General features: G+C 39.4%; 1 protein-coding gene across 1 annotated transcript; it reads right to left on the bottom strand.

The window, feature by feature from the left end:
- Position 1: 1 nt before the first annotated feature.
- Positions 2–18,745, bottom strand: grm6b (glutamate receptor, metabotropic 6b). Its single transcript, XM_086168588.1, has 11 exons — positions 18,307–18,745; positions 15,813–16,399; positions 10,657–10,873; positions 9,456–9,591; positions 9,171–9,325; positions 8,741–8,881; positions 8,436–8,636; positions 7,350–7,489; positions 5,014–5,637; positions 4,627–4,938; positions 2–1,654 (listed from the first exon to the last, which is right to left on the bottom strand). Exons 2-11 carry the CDS (start codon positions 16,341–16,343, stop codon positions 1,415–1,417), a joined length of 2,697 nt encoding a protein of 898 aa, XP_086024714.1. The 5' UTR covers positions 16,344–16,399; positions 18,307–18,745; the 3' UTR covers positions 2–1,414.
- Positions 18,746–19,062: the final 317 nt, after the last annotated feature.

Below are 19,062 nucleotides of genomic sequence, written 5' to 3'. Positions count from 1 at the left end.
AATTCCTTTTACTGAAAGTTCCATCAAGTTTTTTTTTTGTTTTTTTTTTGCATTAAACTACATGTCTACAAGTGGGTGTAATAGAAGTGGTCTATTGGACCTGTCAGTTGTAAATTAACTCAAATAATAAACACTTTTTTTTTTTTTTAATTAAGGTTTTTGTGGGATCTACAATTTACACCCCCATGTCTATCATTTGGCAATCACATCCCTGTTTTTGAACTCTCCAGCAGAGGGTAGTGTTTTGTCAAAAGATTCTCCTACTTGGTCAAGAGAAATACACACTGGAGTCACAGCTGAATCCCTTTTGTATTGAAAAGGTTGTTTGAGTATGGAACAATATTCCCAAGAGAAGAAGAAAGGAAAAAAAAACCTGAGTTTGGTGTTACAATTCAGCAGCAAAAAATTGATAGATTTATTGGCAAGTAAGGAACTGCTGTTAAATTAGTCAGGGTCTGGGAAATACCTGACATCGGAATCGAGACCCTGGCACTAAATTAAAGATGCAGTTGTGAGGCGAAGCTGAAAAGATTCCTGCTCTCCTTCTCTCGAGCTGCATGCTTATAATTTCCTCATGCCTCCATGTACACTGGCCTTGTAGTAGATAATTTGATATTCTAGCAGACAATTTAGGGATGTGGCAAACATTGTTTTTCACCGCAGAGAAATTCAAGTACTAGAAATGTTCTGTTCACTATCCATGGTATCCTGTTTACGTACTCCATAATGTACCACTTACTGTTGCACATTAAACTAATTAAAATTTATGTTTACTTCCTGATTAGATATTGAATGGTTCCCCTATGAATAAGATAAATTGTACCATCCCAAGGAACTATTTTGCAAAGAGAGCAGGTCATGGTGGTGCAGTTTTAAAAACAAAACAAAAAAACAAACTTTCACAGTCCGGATTAGTAGTATTTTAAAACATTCATTTATACTAAACACACTATCCATGCAGTGCCTTTTGGAGCTGGTAAACAACAGGTTTTCATTTTCACTCACACACATCTTCCTGTAGGGCAAAGGTAGCCACTCAAGCTCAAGCATATTTGTTTCCTAAAGAGAAATTACAACTAACAAAGCCTCCTTGTCATGTTTAAGTGTATACATGGACATGATTTCAACAAAAAATTAAATGATGACTTGCAGTTCAATCACGGCAAATCAAAATTCCCCCCTGTTTGTCTTTATGTGTACAATGGGTCACCTGTTTCCCCGTGCTTCAGACCAGAGTTTTAAATAAAGTGTGAAAAGGAAAAAGGTCCAGGAGTAGCTGCTGGTGTCCCAGTTGAGGAGAAGAGAAAAACAATCCATTTCCGAGCTAAAAGCTGATTCATTTATCTTTTCTTCAATGACCATCAACTTCGTCTGTGATCGCGCTTGTAGTGTGAAGACTGTGACAGTGTTTGTGTCACTGAGATCTGTCTGGCTCAATCTTAGACTCCCCATTCTGCTTGTCGTTGGATTTCTGGGAAAGGTGTGTGGAGACGGTGGCCGCCTGCACCACAGCTTTGAAGCTACGCTTTCGCTTCTGAACATTTTGTTCCGGGTGAAAGATGATGACATAGACCTTAGGGATGTAGAGCATGCCCAGGGACACAGTGGCACTCAGGCTCATGGAAACTGTCAGGGTGGTGGTTTGGATGAACATCTGCAACAGAAGAACAGCAGAGCAGAGAAACCCTTACATACACCTGCGATGAAGATTATCTCTACCTTTTCTCAGATCACTTTTGGATTCAATTCCAGCCACACAAGCGCTCGAAGAAGTTCAAGAACGGAAGTTTACAAAAGTTACGTACGGGTTGAGAAAAGCAGTCGTGTACTTGGGAACTCACCTTTAGGAAGAATATTGCTTGTTTTAACCTTTAAAAAATACTTTATAAAATTATATATAATTATAATATATATAATATAAATTATATATATTTTCTTCTTTGGGAATTCTCCCATGTTCAACTTCCCAGTTATACATGAGGGTTTTTAAATACTTTGCAAGTTGAATGGGTCTTATGCTATTGCAAATCTTACTAGATAGGATAGTCTTCATCCCCGCATTTACTGTTTTTATGGAGACATTTACTAAAGGCCAAAGTGGGCCCTTTGTACCGATGCAAAATTTACCCGTGGAGCTGCATGTTTTGAAAAATATCCTAATAATAAGACTTTTATAAAAGAAATGTTAAATTTTTTATATTGAAGTCAGAGGGATGCTACCTTTTAAAATGGATAAATCATTTAAAGGTTTGGCTATAAATTTAGAATTCTGATGTTAGTCTCAGTATCGTGACCTTAATATTGGAATGTTATTGTCTCCGAATTTTGCATTTGAAGACACTGTTCTATTTTTCTTTTTCTGCTTCATCTTTTCATATGTGGGCCTAATCTTTTCATATATGACCTGTTAGTCATAAATAAAGAATGACAGCATCATTCACAGCTTCACGTAAAATGGACCACATGCGGTACCGTCAGTTGTCACAATACTTTTTGCAATTTTAATTCCAAGGCAGAGGAGAGGGTGCTTTTTTTTCCCCGATGAAAGATTTGTGCTCAGATATATGTAGTCAGGACAGGAGGCTCTATTTATGGGTTTTGACCACATACGTTTTAAGTGGCTCTCCTATCGCGAAGCCGACGTGACAATAAGACGTGACCTCTGAGATTGTCACCGATAAATTATGAACTCATTATTCAGAAAAACTGTACAGCTCATAAATAAAACAATTCATGTGTGCCATAAATAAGATATATTTATGCTATAAATAAGTCATGGATCGTACAGGCTACCCGTCACCCACACACAGTCACATCTTCATCGGCAGCACATCTCACAGTTATATACCACTACACTATGCTTTCTTTTATCATCTTTCACATTATTTTCATCAGTCCTCCACGGTGCTGAAATAAAAAGTTGGACTATTATTATGTGTTATTGATACCAGATAAGGAAAGAAAATTGCTTCGCTTGTTTGTGCAAGCCCAAACAATCACGTGCTTCCGCAAATGACAGGATGGGAAAAAATATTTTCATACACCAGACAAAAGTTATCGTCTATATTTAGATCCTTTTTGAGTGATGATTAATTGAATGGGAAGGTTGAATGTTGGAAGGGTCCCTACCGTCTCTCACTTCATCTGACCTATTTTCCTCCTGTCCTCCCTCTCTTAATTCACTTCATTTTCATTTAGAGGAGGTGAAAAGAATTTGAAAGCACCTCAGGCTTTAATTGTTTCAGCCCGACTGATTCATAATGCAGCTCTCCATTAGTCAAAGCATATCTCTGTTTTTCAAATATTCCCCCGACGCTCATGTACTTTGTGACAGCAGGGAGAGCCCACAAGCTAAATTAAACTCTGCCTCGCAGTGCAGAGGAGGCAGGATGTCCTGCGAGTCCGGCAGGAAGCAAATGTGACACGACAGGCAACAAACTCACATTTCACTTAGGACATCTGAGGAATTTAATGACTCCCTTACTATTCTTTGTATATTACATAACGTTAATTCACCCGGCTATCTATTGCACACCCACTATTATATCAGATCTTCATTAATAAGAGATGATCAAGGCAGTGAAGTAATGGTATGTTACGTAAAATAAAGTGACAACCGTTATATGGATTGCAGTTTAAATGAAAGGAATGCCTGATAATGAGCCGGGCAAAGATATTCAGGGATCAACAAAAGCCTGTTTAAATCATTTAATAAAAAGAATGAGGGAATGAATGCCCATTTTCAAATTAATCAAGGTCCATACTTCAATTAAGGTGATACTGCTAACACATTAATACCATAATGGGAATTTTCGTCCCGAGTCAATAAATCTATTAATTGAGGAAATCAGCTGCAAATTGAAAATGTTGAATAACAGAACTCCATTTAAAAATTCTTTTGATATTTATGTAATTAGGAACGAATTAGAACTTTCTTTTCTGATGATAAGTTTTACTCTTCATTGCCTCCTTATAGTTTGAAGTTATTCGTGATACATGCTTTACTTTCATGACAATAGAAACACAACACAAAAAAAGACAATCGGAGGACCTGCATCCATAATTTCTCTGAAAAAAGGAAAAAGCTTTTTCTCTGATTATCTTTATTTTATATCTGAGCTGGTTAATGTGAAAGTGATTTTTTTTTTTTTTTTTAGGTTAAAACAGTTTAAGTAGATCATATACCGTGACGTATTTTCAGTCATCATAAGATGATGAGGAGGATAAAGTTCCAACATCTGCCAGAGTCAAAAGCTTACTTCTCTTTGAGAAGCAAATCCATAACTTGGGAGCATTTATAAATATTTCCTGACAAATACAAAGAAGAAATAAAATGAATAAAATGATTGTGTTCTTTGATCCAGATCCACAGCAGCTTGATATAAAACATCCATTGTTGGGTCAAAACGTCTGTAATTTTTGCAAAGCGCTTGCAAACAGAGAAAGCAAATGGGCTTTAACTTATGCAGCCGTTGTCTACCTTTGGGACTCTCAAAGCACTAAACAACAGTTGTGAGGAAAACCCTTGAGGTAATGAGATCAAAATGTAGCAATTTGCTACTTTTACCTCCTGTCCGGCTCTTAAAGCGTGATGTAGTGTTTCTATTTGCTGGCCTTTGAAAATACCTTCTCTGTCGACTGTGCAGTTCCAAAGAAGATGGGGACAAAGGCAAGCCAGATGATGCAGGTGGTGTACATGGTGAAGCCGATGGGCTTCGCTTCGTTGAAAGTCTCCGGCACACCTCTGCTCTTGATGGCGTACACCGTGCAGGTGATCATCAGCACTATACTGTAGCTCAGACACAAAATGAGGGACAGGTCAGACATGTCACACTTCAGGACACCCCGGGCAAACTCGGGGTTTGGGGGCTTCTGCTCCTCATAGTCGATGATGGTGTGAGGAGGCACCACACCAAACCAGATGAACACCCCGAGTAACTGTGGAGAAAGGAGGGACATCGGTTTAAGAACTGTAAACAAACGGACTGATCTCCATGACAGAAGCGTACTGACCTGAACTGAGATTAGAATGAAAGTGATAATCAACTGCGACGTCGGGCTGATGAACTTGGGCGGCGTGACTGACTTCTTGCCCTGCTCGAAGATGCGGTAGATACGGTTCGTCTTGGTCAGCATGGCGGCGTAGCTGATGCACATGCCGAGCCCCAGAAACAGCCTACGAAAGGCGCAGACGGCTACACTGGGCTCTGCAATCATTAGAAAGGTGATGAGGTAGATGAGGAAGATGCCGGTCAGCAGCACATAGCTGAGCTCTCTGCCGGACGCCCGAACGATGGGGGTGTCGTTGAAGCGAATGAATGTGACGATGACCCCCGTGGTGGCCAGAATGCCCAGGATCGCCAGGAAGACGGGGATGATGGCCCATGGAGAGCTCCACTCCAGCTTGATAATGGGTGTTGGCCTGCAGCCTGTGCGATTCTTCAGGGGTCTCATGTCAAAGGGGCACATATCACAGCTGAACTCGTCCAGCAAGTACTGGTAGCCATCGCAGAGCTCACAGTGCCAGCAACAGGGAACTCCTTTCACCATCTTTTTCCTCTCGCCCGACTCGCAGGGGAAGCTGCACACTGACTCCGGAACCCTGTGGTCGCCGCCCGACCACTGCATCTCCTCTGACTGGATTGAGATACAAGCACAACAATATGTTTACATTCTGATTGTAGGAATCGTCAACTCGCCTAATAAATCGATCCCTATAAACACCCAGAAACTAAAATTCCGGTGTTATGTTACCACCTCTATGTCAAATGAAGGGTGGGTGAAAATTTGAAGTTCACAGAAAATTCACAAAAAAAATCACAGAGATTCACACATAATCATTTTGCAGCCTCATCCCAAACATTTGTTTTACATTGTGATTTCTTTAAAGATAAGATAAAATAAGATAAGATAAGATAAGATAAGATAAGAACAACTTTATTCATCCCAAAGGAAATTGTTGTGCCAGAGTTTCAAGCAAAATATAACAATAATAGATAATAATAGGAAGGAGGGAGAATAAGAAATACAATAAAATATAAAGTGTCAAGGTTAAGGGTATCAAGTGACATGAGTGCAGTCAGCATTTCTCTTGAAAACTGTGTCTAAATCGTCTTTTCAAGTCAACTTCACTAGGTAAGATATTCAGAGACTTGGATTACATAAGTATGGAAGCTATTTTTGTCTTCTTTTTTTAGTTTTTTTTATAGATATAATTGGATCAAGATGACTATAACCTTTGGTTGTTTGTACACAAAGTTTTCCTAAAAAATACTCCAGGCATCTTCATTTTTTAAAAACAGGAGTGTGTGTAGATGCGTGCATACTAGCATGAGTGTGTGTGTGTGTGTGTGTGTGTGTGTGTGTGTGTGTGTGTGTGTGTGTGTGTGTGTGTGTGTTTCAAGACTTTGCAAAGAGCTCCAATCTTATCCAGTGTAGGAATTTGAATTAGTTTGTTATCTACTTCACTTTCTACAAAATTCTTTCTACACAAGAATTTGCATCAGAAATGTTTTATTTTTCAAACATCGATAAAGCAAATATTTAAATGTTGTCCCTTTTGCCAGGCCCCTATGCCAACCTATTTTTCCGACCACTGGCTTCAGCCACTTTCTTTCAAATAAAAGAAAAAAAAAGCAATTTATATTTTAAGTGGAATTTGGAAACATCGCCCGCACATGACATTAGATGCATGATAGTCATTATTTTGTACTCAGAAGTTGATACTTTCCTTTGAGACCATGAACACATGAGGAAAGAATTTTAAGCAATTTCAAATGTGGCAAGCATTCTGGTACCATTTGGTAAACAGATGCTGACATTTGTTTGTAAGCATCATTTGCATCCAAAAAAAGCAAATTAATTGGCAGTACAGGACTGTCTCAGAAAATTGGAACAAAATTGGAACAAATAAATTTCTTTATCTTCTGTAATGCAATTAAAAAAACAAAAATTACTTTTTCATGATATTCTAATATTTTGAGATATGATTTTTGAGTTTTCTTAAGATGTAAGCCATAATCAGCAATATTAAAATAATAAAGGGCATGCAATATTTCATTTGATTTGTAATGAATCCAGAATGTATGACATTTTTGTTTTTGCAATTGCATTACAGAAGATAAAGAGCTTTATCACAATATTCTAATTTTCTGGGACAGTCCTGTATATCTAAAATCTCAGTGATACCCTATCATAACTTAAAATTCGTAATTGTGTTGACGCTCACACTTAAGTCCACATGTCCACGTGCCGGGGTGTCATAAATAAATACAACACCGACAATTTCCTAGAACTAGAAAATAAGATTTGCAGAAAAATACCAAGTATTATCACAAAGAATTATTTACATTGAGTCTGAGGTGGTTTGTCCACTGGCCGATGACCCTGTAGCCGGGATTGCTGACATTTGACAACTGGTACTGGAAGATGTCGTAACGGCCAGGAGCGTCTCCGTTCTCATTGAACATCACTCCTGTTCCTGCGCTGCCTGTTAGAGCGGGAGACAGTTTAAATAACCTGTGAGCTCTAAATGGATTTAAGAAATACAGCCAGGTCATGCACCTCCATCCTTGGCGGCGGAGTAAACATTCACAACAGTGAATACAGTTTGCGCTAGCTTTCTTTTGCCATAATGTGAAAAGCTCTTCAGTAAAAGCTCTCCCGTATGTGTAGTCTTTCAATGCACTCCACTCACTCGCCTTAGAACGATTGAATGTTCCTTTCAGGTCCCTGCAGGCACTAAATCAGAAAAAAAAAATCTCCCATTCAAGCCAAGGTCATCCAGTAAGAGGAGAGCAGTAAATAGGATGCTTTCACAGAACACTTTTTTCCCCTCCTTCGTTACTGTGACTTTTTTATGAAAGAGACGGATGAAAGGCCGGAGCGTCATGTATAGTGGAGGAGCGAGGAGGCAGCCCAAGGGAGGGGACATGCTTTGAAGCAATGTGCTGTAGCTGGATACATTAGCTGAAACATCTCAAGGCTCCCTTCTTCAGGTTGACCTCGCTTCTACTGGCTTCTTAGATGCACCGTTATCAAACCCGCTGCTTCGGAATTGCAATATTTCTATATAATTTCCAATTTCCCCCGACGTGTTTTTTGTTGTTCTTTTAACCCTCGTGCGATCTTAACATTGTGTTTACTCCCCTTGTCATACGGGTCAAAAATAACCCATCAGACGATCTTTGTACCCTAGTGGTGTAAAGACCACATGGAAACATAAACAAGAAAGAAGTATCACTTTTTCTAATTTTGGGGTCTCTTTAGGAAAAGACATAAAATTTCAAGTTGGAAAAAAATAGGTTATGGTGTTTTTTCTACAGCTAAACATGGTAGAGGCTCACTTTTGACACGCAAGGGTTTAACAAAATAACACACATTGTACAAGAAAGGTTAAAAAAAAAAAAACATGAACACAAATGTGAAAACCTCACCGTTGAAGTTAACTGAACGGATGTATTGGAGGAGCATCCGTCCTTCCACGGGGTCCATCTTCTCGCAGACCCCCATGGAGCCGGGGCAGAGATCAATGTGCATGCTGTGCAAAGCGTGCGCCATGGCGTACACAGCATCAATCACAAATTGGACCTTGCCTTCCTGTTCGTACTGAGAGTCTCGGCTGATTCTTTCTTCGCCTGGCGGAACACAAAGCATCGGAGGGTTCGGATTAAAGAGGGATGGTTTAGGGGTTGAGAAATCTGAGGAAAATATTGGAATTTTCCCTCAAATTTACATTTACCTGTACATTTTCTTCTACCGGCTTCGTATTTGATCCCAGGCCGAGTTAATTTGCACTTGAAGTCATCTTCCCAGAATTCTGCAAACCAGATGTTTCGTCTGTTGTTTTCCAGCGATCTTGAAGTGAAATACTGGTCAAATCCTGTATAATTTTCGTAAAGATATCCCTTACTTTGTGAGAATATGACATTTCCTCCGATATGTCAGAGCATCAATAATAATACTGTGGAAAAATCTGAGAAAAAAATCTCATTTTATTGCAATGATTGATAGCAACACTAATAGCTCAATGACAAGGAAAAGAAATTAATTTCCTTTATTTGTTGCTTTGATATTAGACCAATCCATCAACGTCACCCGTCTGAATATTGTGGATATTGCTCCTGTATAATGCCAGGTATAGTTAGATATCATGTTTTCATTTGCCGTACCATCAATGGAGGCTCTTTTGGGCAGGATGGTGACGGCTCCCTCGGCCACCTCCTCCTGGTCCTGAATGGGGGAGTTTTTGGCTCCCCAGCTGTCAGAGCCGACAAACAGGAAGTGGCCGGTCAGGTTGGCCTTTTTGGCAGCTTGCAAAACTCGTCTGGAATGAAAAAAAAATTCCTCTTAATGACCGCGTCACCGCGACAGATTAAAATACTGAATCTACATTGTGAGAATTTCATTTCTTGTCATTATCTTCCTTGAAATCGGTGCGCTAAGGCTCGACTCACTTGATGTCGTCCTCATTGGCAAAGATGATGACCCCGCGTGCGTTTGAGGTCTCCATTAATCTCTTAATGATTTTTTCAAACTCCCCCGGTCGAGGTTCTCTGGGAATTTTTATCGACTGTGCGATACACAGCCCTCCTGCGTTCACATACATTGAAAAAATAAATAAGATAATCTCATCACTCAGCACATGTCTGTCTTCTCCTCTTGAAATGTTTTTGGTTTTTTTTCATTATCTATATCCACAACATCATACACCCTATCAAAAAATTATAATCGATATGAAGGGAACCAGACTCAAGCCACCACTAAAAATAAGAAAACCAGGTCAGGTTAATTTCTGTCTTAAATCAAGACCAAGAGTCCAGCAGCACAGAAGCAGCTATGGGAAGCTGCACTCCCACAGAATGGGAGAAAACTGCTGATGCTGAGGGTTAATACAGCTATAACTAACATATTATCCAACTCAATATATGGTGCATTGACATTTAGTATTAGTTAAAGCGTAACATGAAATACAAGGGATGATAAGGGTAAGCAGGTGCAGCTGTAGAGGAAAAGTTTCATGGAGGGAATTGATGAATATGCAATGGACGGATACAAGATGCTGACAATGTTTACTAGAAAGACCAGTGACTGTGCTAAAGACAAAGTGAGAAGGTCACGGCAATAATTCAGATTCAGTGTCTGGGAAATATCTGCAACATTTCACAGCGCGTTCTAATACTTTCATTATATTCATAACATTACATTTTTTACATAACATTACAGTCATTTGGCAGACGCTTTTATCCAAAGCAACTTACAAAAAGTGCAATTCAGTCACCGAAGATCCAAAGTACCAGTAGTCGGGAGTCAGAAGTGACCACTCAACCAAATAGCCATCTCAGAAGCATATGATGAAATGAATACATTCATTTCATCCTCTTTTGGGGGGGTCTAAGTGCGATTAGTGGGGTAGTGCTTGGTGAAGAGGTATGAAGAGGTATAACATGGTTAATCACATCCACAAAAAATGAATGAAATCACATGGCTGACAAGGACATTAGTTACTGAAGAATATTGTGAAAGCATTTGTTTTTTTAAAGCCTTTCTGAGTTTTTGACTTCCGCCTGTCCTGTGAGGCATGATTGATAATAATAATCCCTTTCTTTCTTTGTCTGTCTTTGCCGTTTTAAATCAAACAACAACCAGACACCTTACCTGCTTCTCTGGATATCTGGAGGAAAGCGTCAACACCGCTCTCCCCATAGTTGCCTTCAGATGCCAGCGTGGAGACGTAGTTCCAGCCCATGGCTTTGACTATGTCCACCATGGCCTGTGCCTGGTAGGAGTCGGGAGGCACCACGCGGGAGAAGAACTCATATCGACTGTTGTCGCTAAGCTCCGGTGCTGTGGAGGCGTAGCTGATCTGGGGGATCTGACACACACAGGTGAGGCAGGGGGGATAAAACAGATGAAAGACTTGAGGAAAAGTTTTTCCCAGAGGTTCCCAAAGTGACAGGAGGTCACAAGGACCAGATGTTTGAGGTCACAAAATGATTTATAGCGACAAACTCGAAGTACCTTTTTATGAATGAAACACGGAACATTCAAAGCGCTTTTTCAAATACATCGATCTAAAACCCTTTCTTGTGTATTTGCAACGTCTCGGATGCTTTAAAATATGATTACCTTCAGACAGGTGTGCATGTATAGGAAGATTTGTTTGGATACTTGGTCTGCTTTTCTTAAGTCTAGATTTTAGAGATATTTTCCGCTACATTCATTCATTCATTTATCCATTCATTCATTCTTAATCAGTACTATTTATCCTGCACATACAGTTTATCCCAGCGGTCATAAGGCAAAAAGTTCTGCACACCCTGGACCACATATAAAGACATACAATCAAACAAGCTCTCATTTTCACCTATGAGCAATTTAAGATCCTCAATTAACCAACTGAATGTTTTTAGACTGTGGGAGGAGACGGCAAAACACTGGGGAAACCCAAACAGACACGGAGAACATGGACACTCCACGCAGAAAGGCTCCCTGTCGGAATCCAACCGCTTTCCCGCCCATAATTTTTGCTCAATTTAATTTTTTTCTTTCACACAAATTCATTTCTCTGATTCTACAAATCAAAGAAAAGATAATCTGGGCTACGGTTTGAGCAAAGCAAAAAAAAAAAGGTAGTTTCAAACTGTTTTACACTGTGTTGCACATCTACTTGAATGTGTGTATGCGTGTGTGTGTGTGTGTGTGTGTGTGTGTGTGTGTGTGTGTGTGTGGACCTGTATTGTCAAAGTAGGCCTGGATTATTAGATAAACAGGCAGGTAAAACGGGGAGACCGTGAACCACATCATGACTCAGCACCGACTCAGACAACCTTACGAGATGCAAATTTCGTCACAGAGCATTAAAAGCCCAAAATTGGACTATCAGCGAGAGTTTATCTCGTCTGTCCTTGGTAATTCTCAGAAATGAGGAAACTCGATACGTCCAGGGTCGGCGCGCGCTGAAAATATGTGCAGCGTCACACTGAAACGCCGACGTTGTGAGCCACGGCTGTAAAAGCATTTGTTTGGAGGGAAAAATAGATGAGAAGATTAATTTACTGGTGTGCTACTTCTTTAATGACACAGTTTATGTCGACAGTCTCAACCCTGACCCTGCTAATGCCGTGCCCTGTACATGTGTGGCTTAACGTCGGGCCCTCCGGAGCGGCGAGGAGAGAAAGGTAGACACAAGGGACAGTGAAGGGGAGAAGGAGAGACGAGTGAGAGAACCATTTCACAGATTATCTAGAAGGATTATAGGGGTTTTAGTCAAATTACGTTAAGCACAGAGGGAGAGACAGAGATCAAGAGACTAGGAAAAGGCTGACGTTTCTCAGCTGTAAGCCATACAATATATTTAATTCTGACGGCCGCAGTTAACGTTCAGTGCCCTGTTGAACTCATTAAGCTCAGACTCACAAACCAACCCCCGACGACTTCAGCTGAGGTTGAACTTTTTCCAAATCTCAAACTCTCCCAGCCTGATTTCTCAACTGACTCATTAGTCTGTGTCAACAGGGCGAATGAAATGTTTGCATACAAATTTGTAGCGAGCAAGACAAGGCATAATCCTATCCAAATTAATCCCATGGAAAGCTTTCACACCAAATCGCTAAAATTGATCGGCCATATCACTGACACATGGGAAGCCTTGCCATCTAAAGTCTCTTATCAGCGAACCATTTGAAACACGATGAAATCTGAACTGAATCTGTGTTTGCTGGGGTGAAAGGACAAAAGCTGTGGGTATTTTGTTGCCATGGAATCAGCACAGGAACCCCGACTTTTGGGGATCACTTGGTTAGAATTATTTGGAACTGAAACCCATAGGTAATCACAGTAGTACATCTAGTCATGTCTGTTTGTGTGTGTGTGCATGTGTGTATATGTGTGTTGTGTGGGTCTGTGCGTGTGTTGCTGTTGATGTATGTTTGAAAATATAAAACTTAACCACATTAGATGTTCATAAAACCAATTCAGAACATTGCAGTTGATATAAATGAATTGTTCTGTAATTTGCCCCACAGAAGAGATGACGGTTGACAACAGGGAGGAGAAAAGAATTAAGAAAAGAATTAATTCAGAGGCTGCAAATTATTAGCATTATTATTAAGTATTATTTTTACAAGTGCAAATTAGGTTTTATTTCATTTTAAAAGTTATAAAGCAGTCTGATTTGCCTTTTTTTTCAGTCTGATTAATGAACATTTCAATAGCTATATCTGTGTTAATTGAGGTAAAAATCCCAGTTACAAATCCATAGCCTTATTTTAATAACAATGTATTTTTAATTTCACCGGTCCGTCTTTATTTGGTCAGATTTATATTCCAGTTGATTTCATTTGGTGACATGTCAGGTGAGTGACAGTAAAAAGAAATGATCTATTTCATATCGTTAAATCTATTCTGCTTGGTGTCAGCAAATGTATTGTTGGACAAATAAATTATTTTAATACTGTGACAATATTTGCTGCTCTGTGCATATGTGTAGCTCATTTATTCACATATGCACATAAAACACATGCCATTTCCAATGTAAAACAGAGACAAAAAGCCTCCGTCTGATCTTTTTATTTTATTGGATGGGTTCTGTTGCACAAATCTGCTGAAAGCATTGATTCAATATATTTCATACATTGCGCTCTTCAATCACATTGTATTCTGAATACTCTATTGACACAAGACTTCACTTTTTAGAAAGTATATAATAGTTATAATAATAATAATAATAATGCCAATAATAGTAATAATAATAATAATAATAATAATAGTGGTTGTGATGATAATAATAATAATAATAACAATAATAATAATAATAATAGTGGTGGTGATAATAATAATAATAATAATAATAATAATAATAATAATAATGATAATAATAATGATAATAATAATGCATATATCAAGGAGGAATGTGTAGGATACTTCAAAATGGGATCATAGAGTAACACAATACAATACCTCCTCCAACCAACACAAACCAGATGTTCAGCGTAAAGTACGACAAACATCAGTCTAGAATCATCGGCAGTCGAGAGAGAAGCGCATATGGACAGTAGGAGGAAACACACCATTTAGATAAACCTTCTCCTCACCAACACGGCCTGCAAGTTGCTGTTATCCTGGAACCGATGTCATCTGCTGCCCTGATGCTCTATTTTCAGCCCAGGGTCCTGAGCTGCTGAGAGGGGCTTAGTGGAGGTTGGGATCTATAATTCTGTAGTTAACATCTGCCCTGTATGCAAGCTGCCACTCCTTCACTCGGGGCTAAAATCCTCATGATAAAGAATGCAAGAAACATCCTGGACAGTCCAATGTCGCATTACATGACTTTTCAGTATGAATAGTGTGGAGAGTTTGGCTCAGGTGGGTGTGTAAATTTAGACAATTCTTGATTACGGGCAAATCATATCAGCGAGTCAATGGGAACATGACACATGACATAATGTGGGATTTACACAGATTTAGTTTCCCATCATCACTGTAAGTAGTGTAATCAATTATCAGGGGTCAATCATCCGTACACCCACACACACACACACACACACACACAAACACATGTATATATATGCACCTGCACAGATTAGCCAATGGAGAATGACAATAAACAAATGCTTATTGGTACTTGGTTAATGGTACTGATGCAAATGAACGCTGTATGGTAAAGAAACAATAAGGAAATAAGAACGTCAATACGCAAAGGCCCAAGTGTGGCTGGTGTGTGTGTGTGAGTGTGTGTGTGTGTGTGTGTGTGCATGACCCCTGTCCATTAAAATAATGTAGGACATGCACAATAACATTATTCCATTTCTATTCCTTTCTCTCTCCTGGTGTTACATTTCTTACTGACTTTCTTTAAAAAATAACACATACAACCGGACAATGTTCAATATGTCTGGATACCTTCTTTTTATCTTCTTTCTGATACGCTTAATCCCTTGTGAGAAAATTATTCTCTGCATTTAACTCGAGCCATATTTAACCCATTTATTGTCAAGTCTATGGGAAAGTGAGCAATAAAAAAAATTCTGTGAAAAGCTGCCCTCTGCCGTGCCAGATTCACACAACTCCAGACACAGTTGAGACTTAAAGTAGTTTTCCAGCTTTCCTCATTCATAGAACTGCATTATGAACCAAATAAAAAGTCTGATTGGCACCTCTTACAACTGGGGTGGTGTTATCTGATACATTTTGGTTAAATACAATGACAACTAACACCTTTGTTAGTTTTTTTGTTTGCGATCCACCAGTCTACTTCAGCTTGTGTTACTGGTGAGGAGAAAAGCATGGCTTCTAGAAAGGCATATAACTTTATTAGCAAAGGCTTTTGTTGCCATAAAGTAACTACTTTGCATGTAGATGTCCCCAGACAATCAATAATAGGCGGCATCTCCAATTGTCTAGTATCGTAAGACAAAGGTCACTCAAGCCGCCGGTACATTAACTGCCAGCAAACAGTGCATGATGACAGATAAGATCCAGACAGCCAAAGAGTGTATGTCTGTACTCCACAATAGGTTGTGGTTTTATTCCTTAAGGGATCTACAAATGTGAAAGCATGTGAAAACATTTTGCACCTAATAAAGAATTATCTACGGTCAGTCTGTGCATTACTGAATAAAAATAATTTTGCTAAACATGGTTTCATTTCACAGCTACACTCATTCTTTGGCAGTATTATGGGGCATTGGAGGTCCAAACTCTGGAGACAGAGTTAAATCTACTTGGATTTTATTGATCTTCCACAGGATTCTCCCATTGAGCTTACCTACTGAGAAGTATTAAGAGCGCTCTGAGAATAAAAGAGGACTCACAGCAAACAAACGAAGCACGTTGGCCACCATGATGGATACCGAGCTGCCAGACGCCCCGATCACCCCGACGACCCTCTCCGGTTTGGGAATAATAGGAGGTTCTCCGTTGGAGCAGCGCACGTCTGAGGTGTCCTTCTGGATGAGGGCTTGAACAAAGGTGAGCGACTGCTCAAGGGCGTACGTGTCTCGAGAGCAGGTGTCCAGGATCCGGGCCCCCAAAGTGATGTTTGGCAGCAGGTCCGGGTCACTGTTGATCTGGTCCAGGGCGTACAGCATGGCCTCCAGTCGATGAATACCCTTTTCTCTTTTAATCTCCCCACAGGGTACTCCGACGGGCCCCCGGGAGTGCACCGGGAACAGCCCTCCGAGGGTGATGTCGCCTTCGATTTTGATGGATTGAGGTTGGGTGCCCTGCTGGGCCCGAGAACCCGGATCGATTCCGACCAGAAGAAACCACAGAAGGCCAGACCATATCCTGTATCCGTGTACGTTGCAAGGCCAGCACTGAGGTGAGAGGGACTCTGGTGTCATGATGATGACCAGCAGAGGTACTGACAGCACCACGCCACTCCCTCTACCTTTGACACCTGGAAACAATCGAGGGGGTCCGAGGGCTTATTACTTCAGCATCATGTAATTACAAACTGAAAACAATGGTGACCATTATCAATCTGTAATGTTAAGTCTACAGTACTCTTCTTAATTTCATTGTACAAATGACCAGATTCAGATCTTGTCAGTCTAAATTTGTGTATTTTTGTTTGCCGTTTCCCATTCCTTTGACCGTTTTATTCAAACTGATCCATACATCATGCTATGCAGTATATACTGTATGAGGGGTTATGAAATAAATTGGTATAGATCACATATATCATTTATTTATTTATAAATTTATCATTTATTATTTGTTTTAATTATTACTCTAGGTATCCCTGTTCACATTGACACATGAACATTTGTTTAAGATTTTTTTTCTGCTGTTCTTTTCATTTTCTCATTTTTTCCATGCACAACAAGAAAACTATGAAATGAGCAATTATGCCATGTTGTCGCTTTTAAATAAATTCAGCATTGTCACAAAAAAATCAAGAAATAGTTAAGAATCACGATACAAAGATCACAAATTTCCCTCTAAAGCGTAGAAATTATCATTAAAATGTCAAGATATTTCCTAAAAATCAGCAAGACCTCATATCTTTATATGTATATTGTTTGTACGTAGCCATATATTTGTATGTATATAGATATATATACATACATACATACAGAGATTTATTTCACCTGCATTTAGATAAAAATAAATCTGAATTTATTTATATATGTATATAGATATCTCTCTCTCTCTCTATATATATATATAGAGAGAGAGAGAGAGATAGATAGATATGTACATCCAAATACGGAATTAAGTACTTAAAGGGTCCCAAAATGCAGACATATTTTTAGATAAATGCAGGTGAAATAAATCTATGTGCCATTTGGGGATATTTACAAGCATTAAATAAAAGTTTAATTACCAAATTTAAATTATTCCTTATCACACTGAAGCAGTCATTTTGTTTTTCTCAGATACTGTTAAATATATCAGTCAATTGAAAAGTTTGGGCTTGTTATCCTTTTTGTTTGTATTATTGTTCATTCATAAACACTTCCTTGTATCCTATCATACATCGCGTGGTCAGCTTGTTTTTAACACGTATGCCGATCATTATGTATAAGTTGTAAACTTGCCAGTGCGTCTGTTGAGTTGATGGGTAAAGTGCTAAAGTCGGGCGACAACATGCATAAAAACTTCAGTCTTCCCGACAACACCTCAATCAGAGCATCTGTCGTCATACCATATATAATACATCACAGGTCCATCTGTATGTAAAGTATAAAACAGTGTGGCCGGGGGGAGATTTTAGACAGCACGATGCACAAAGTCACAGAGTGAATATTGGAAGCTTTTATGATGGGAGCTGAGAGCCGATGATGGAAAACACTATAAATTTTGCAAAACCGAAAACATCAACTGAACCATTTTAGCCTTTCATGCTCCAAAAGATGGGTAATTATAACTGCGATGGGACTTACAACATCCAAAGTAACCAACTGCACTGAAGCAGAGTCCCGTCTCAGAAATGCAAACAGACGTTTGGTTAGAGTATCATTTTATCATTGTAGGCTGTAAAGAAAATCATGATAACAATATTTTAAAGCCATTTTCAAGCTGTTTTAAATTCAATTACATTTTTGTTTTTAAGAGATTACCAGTAATTGTATGAACTTGTAAGTTAGATATAAATTGATCCTATCAATATAATGGGCTGCATGGCATATTTGTAGCTGCAACATGTCTTTATTTTTCTGCATTGAATCTGTGATATTAGATTTTCTGTGAATCTCTGGCAAAGATCCTCAGAATCAGTAAGATTGTAATTTTAATCACTTTAGAACATAACAACAAGAGGTAATTTTTTGAACAGGGAAAATAAATGAAGACCCTTCTTACCTGCCCATCCTTCATTGACCAGTCTTGACTTTATCCGTTACATGAGCTCCTCCTGATGGGCCTCCATCCATGGTCCAAAATGTGATTATATCTAGAGGTGAGGCTCTCCTCTCCACACAAAATCTAAATCCTTTATCATCTCAGTCAGCCTGTGTGCACTCTCCAAAATATCCACAAAACAAGTAGTTGTGGTTTATAAAAGACACAATGAAACGCCGACTTTTGAGGCTTTAGGATGTAGTATCATGGCAGAATCAAGGAAAAGGGGGAGAAAAAAGCACAACATTACTGCGGTGAGATTCTACAAATCACTGCCAAATCCCTTAAAAGCTCTCTCTCTCCATCTCTATTTCTCTCTCTCTAGCTTGTGCTTTTCCCTGTGTGTGTGCATCTCTGTCCCGGCGCTCCCCCCCCCTTGCTCACTCCCCCCAGTCTTCCTCTCCGGTGAACCCTCTCCTCACTCCATCCCTCGGAGCACTAATGGCCACAGATTGGGATTATCATACAAGCGTCTATGAAGAAAGCTGTAGGTGGACTAGCTCCCCCTCCTTTTTTATTCAAACTGCTCAACCAAATGCAACCCTACCACACACACACACACACACACACACACACACACACACACACACACACGCGCGCAGGCATGCTTACACAGAACTCGTCACTTTGAGAGATTAGATGAGCGGCGATTGGATTCATGTCATACAAGAATTACACACATAGAAACGCACACATGCATATGCATATGCACACAAA

Source organism: Fistularia commersonii, chromosome 21 (genome assembly GCF_037954325.1).
Source record: "Fistularia commersonii isolate RoL2024-O1a breed Wild chromosome 21, RoL_Fcom_v1.0, whole genome shotgun sequence".
Lineage (NCBI taxonomy): Eukaryota > Metazoa > Chordata > Actinopteri > Syngnathiformes > Fistulariidae > Fistularia > Fistularia commersonii.
Note: the sequence above shows the minus strand (reverse complement) of the source record. Positions and strands in the feature narration are given on the sequence as shown.

Bases quoted from the DNA above. Each gene is read 5' to 3' on its own strand.
- grm6b (XM_086168588.1), bottom strand. From the start codon at position 16,343: ATGACACCAGAGTCCCTCTCACCTCAGTGCTGGCCTTGCAACGTACAC. The intron at 10,874-15,812 runs GTGAGTCCTCTT...TGTGTGTGTCAG, and splicing joins ACGTGCTTCGTTTGTTTGCT to ATCCCCCAGATCAGCTACGC. The intron at 4,939-5,013 runs GTCAGTACGCTT...CTTTCTCCACAG, and splicing joins TCATTCTAATCTCAGTTCAG to TTACTCGGGGTGTTCATCTG.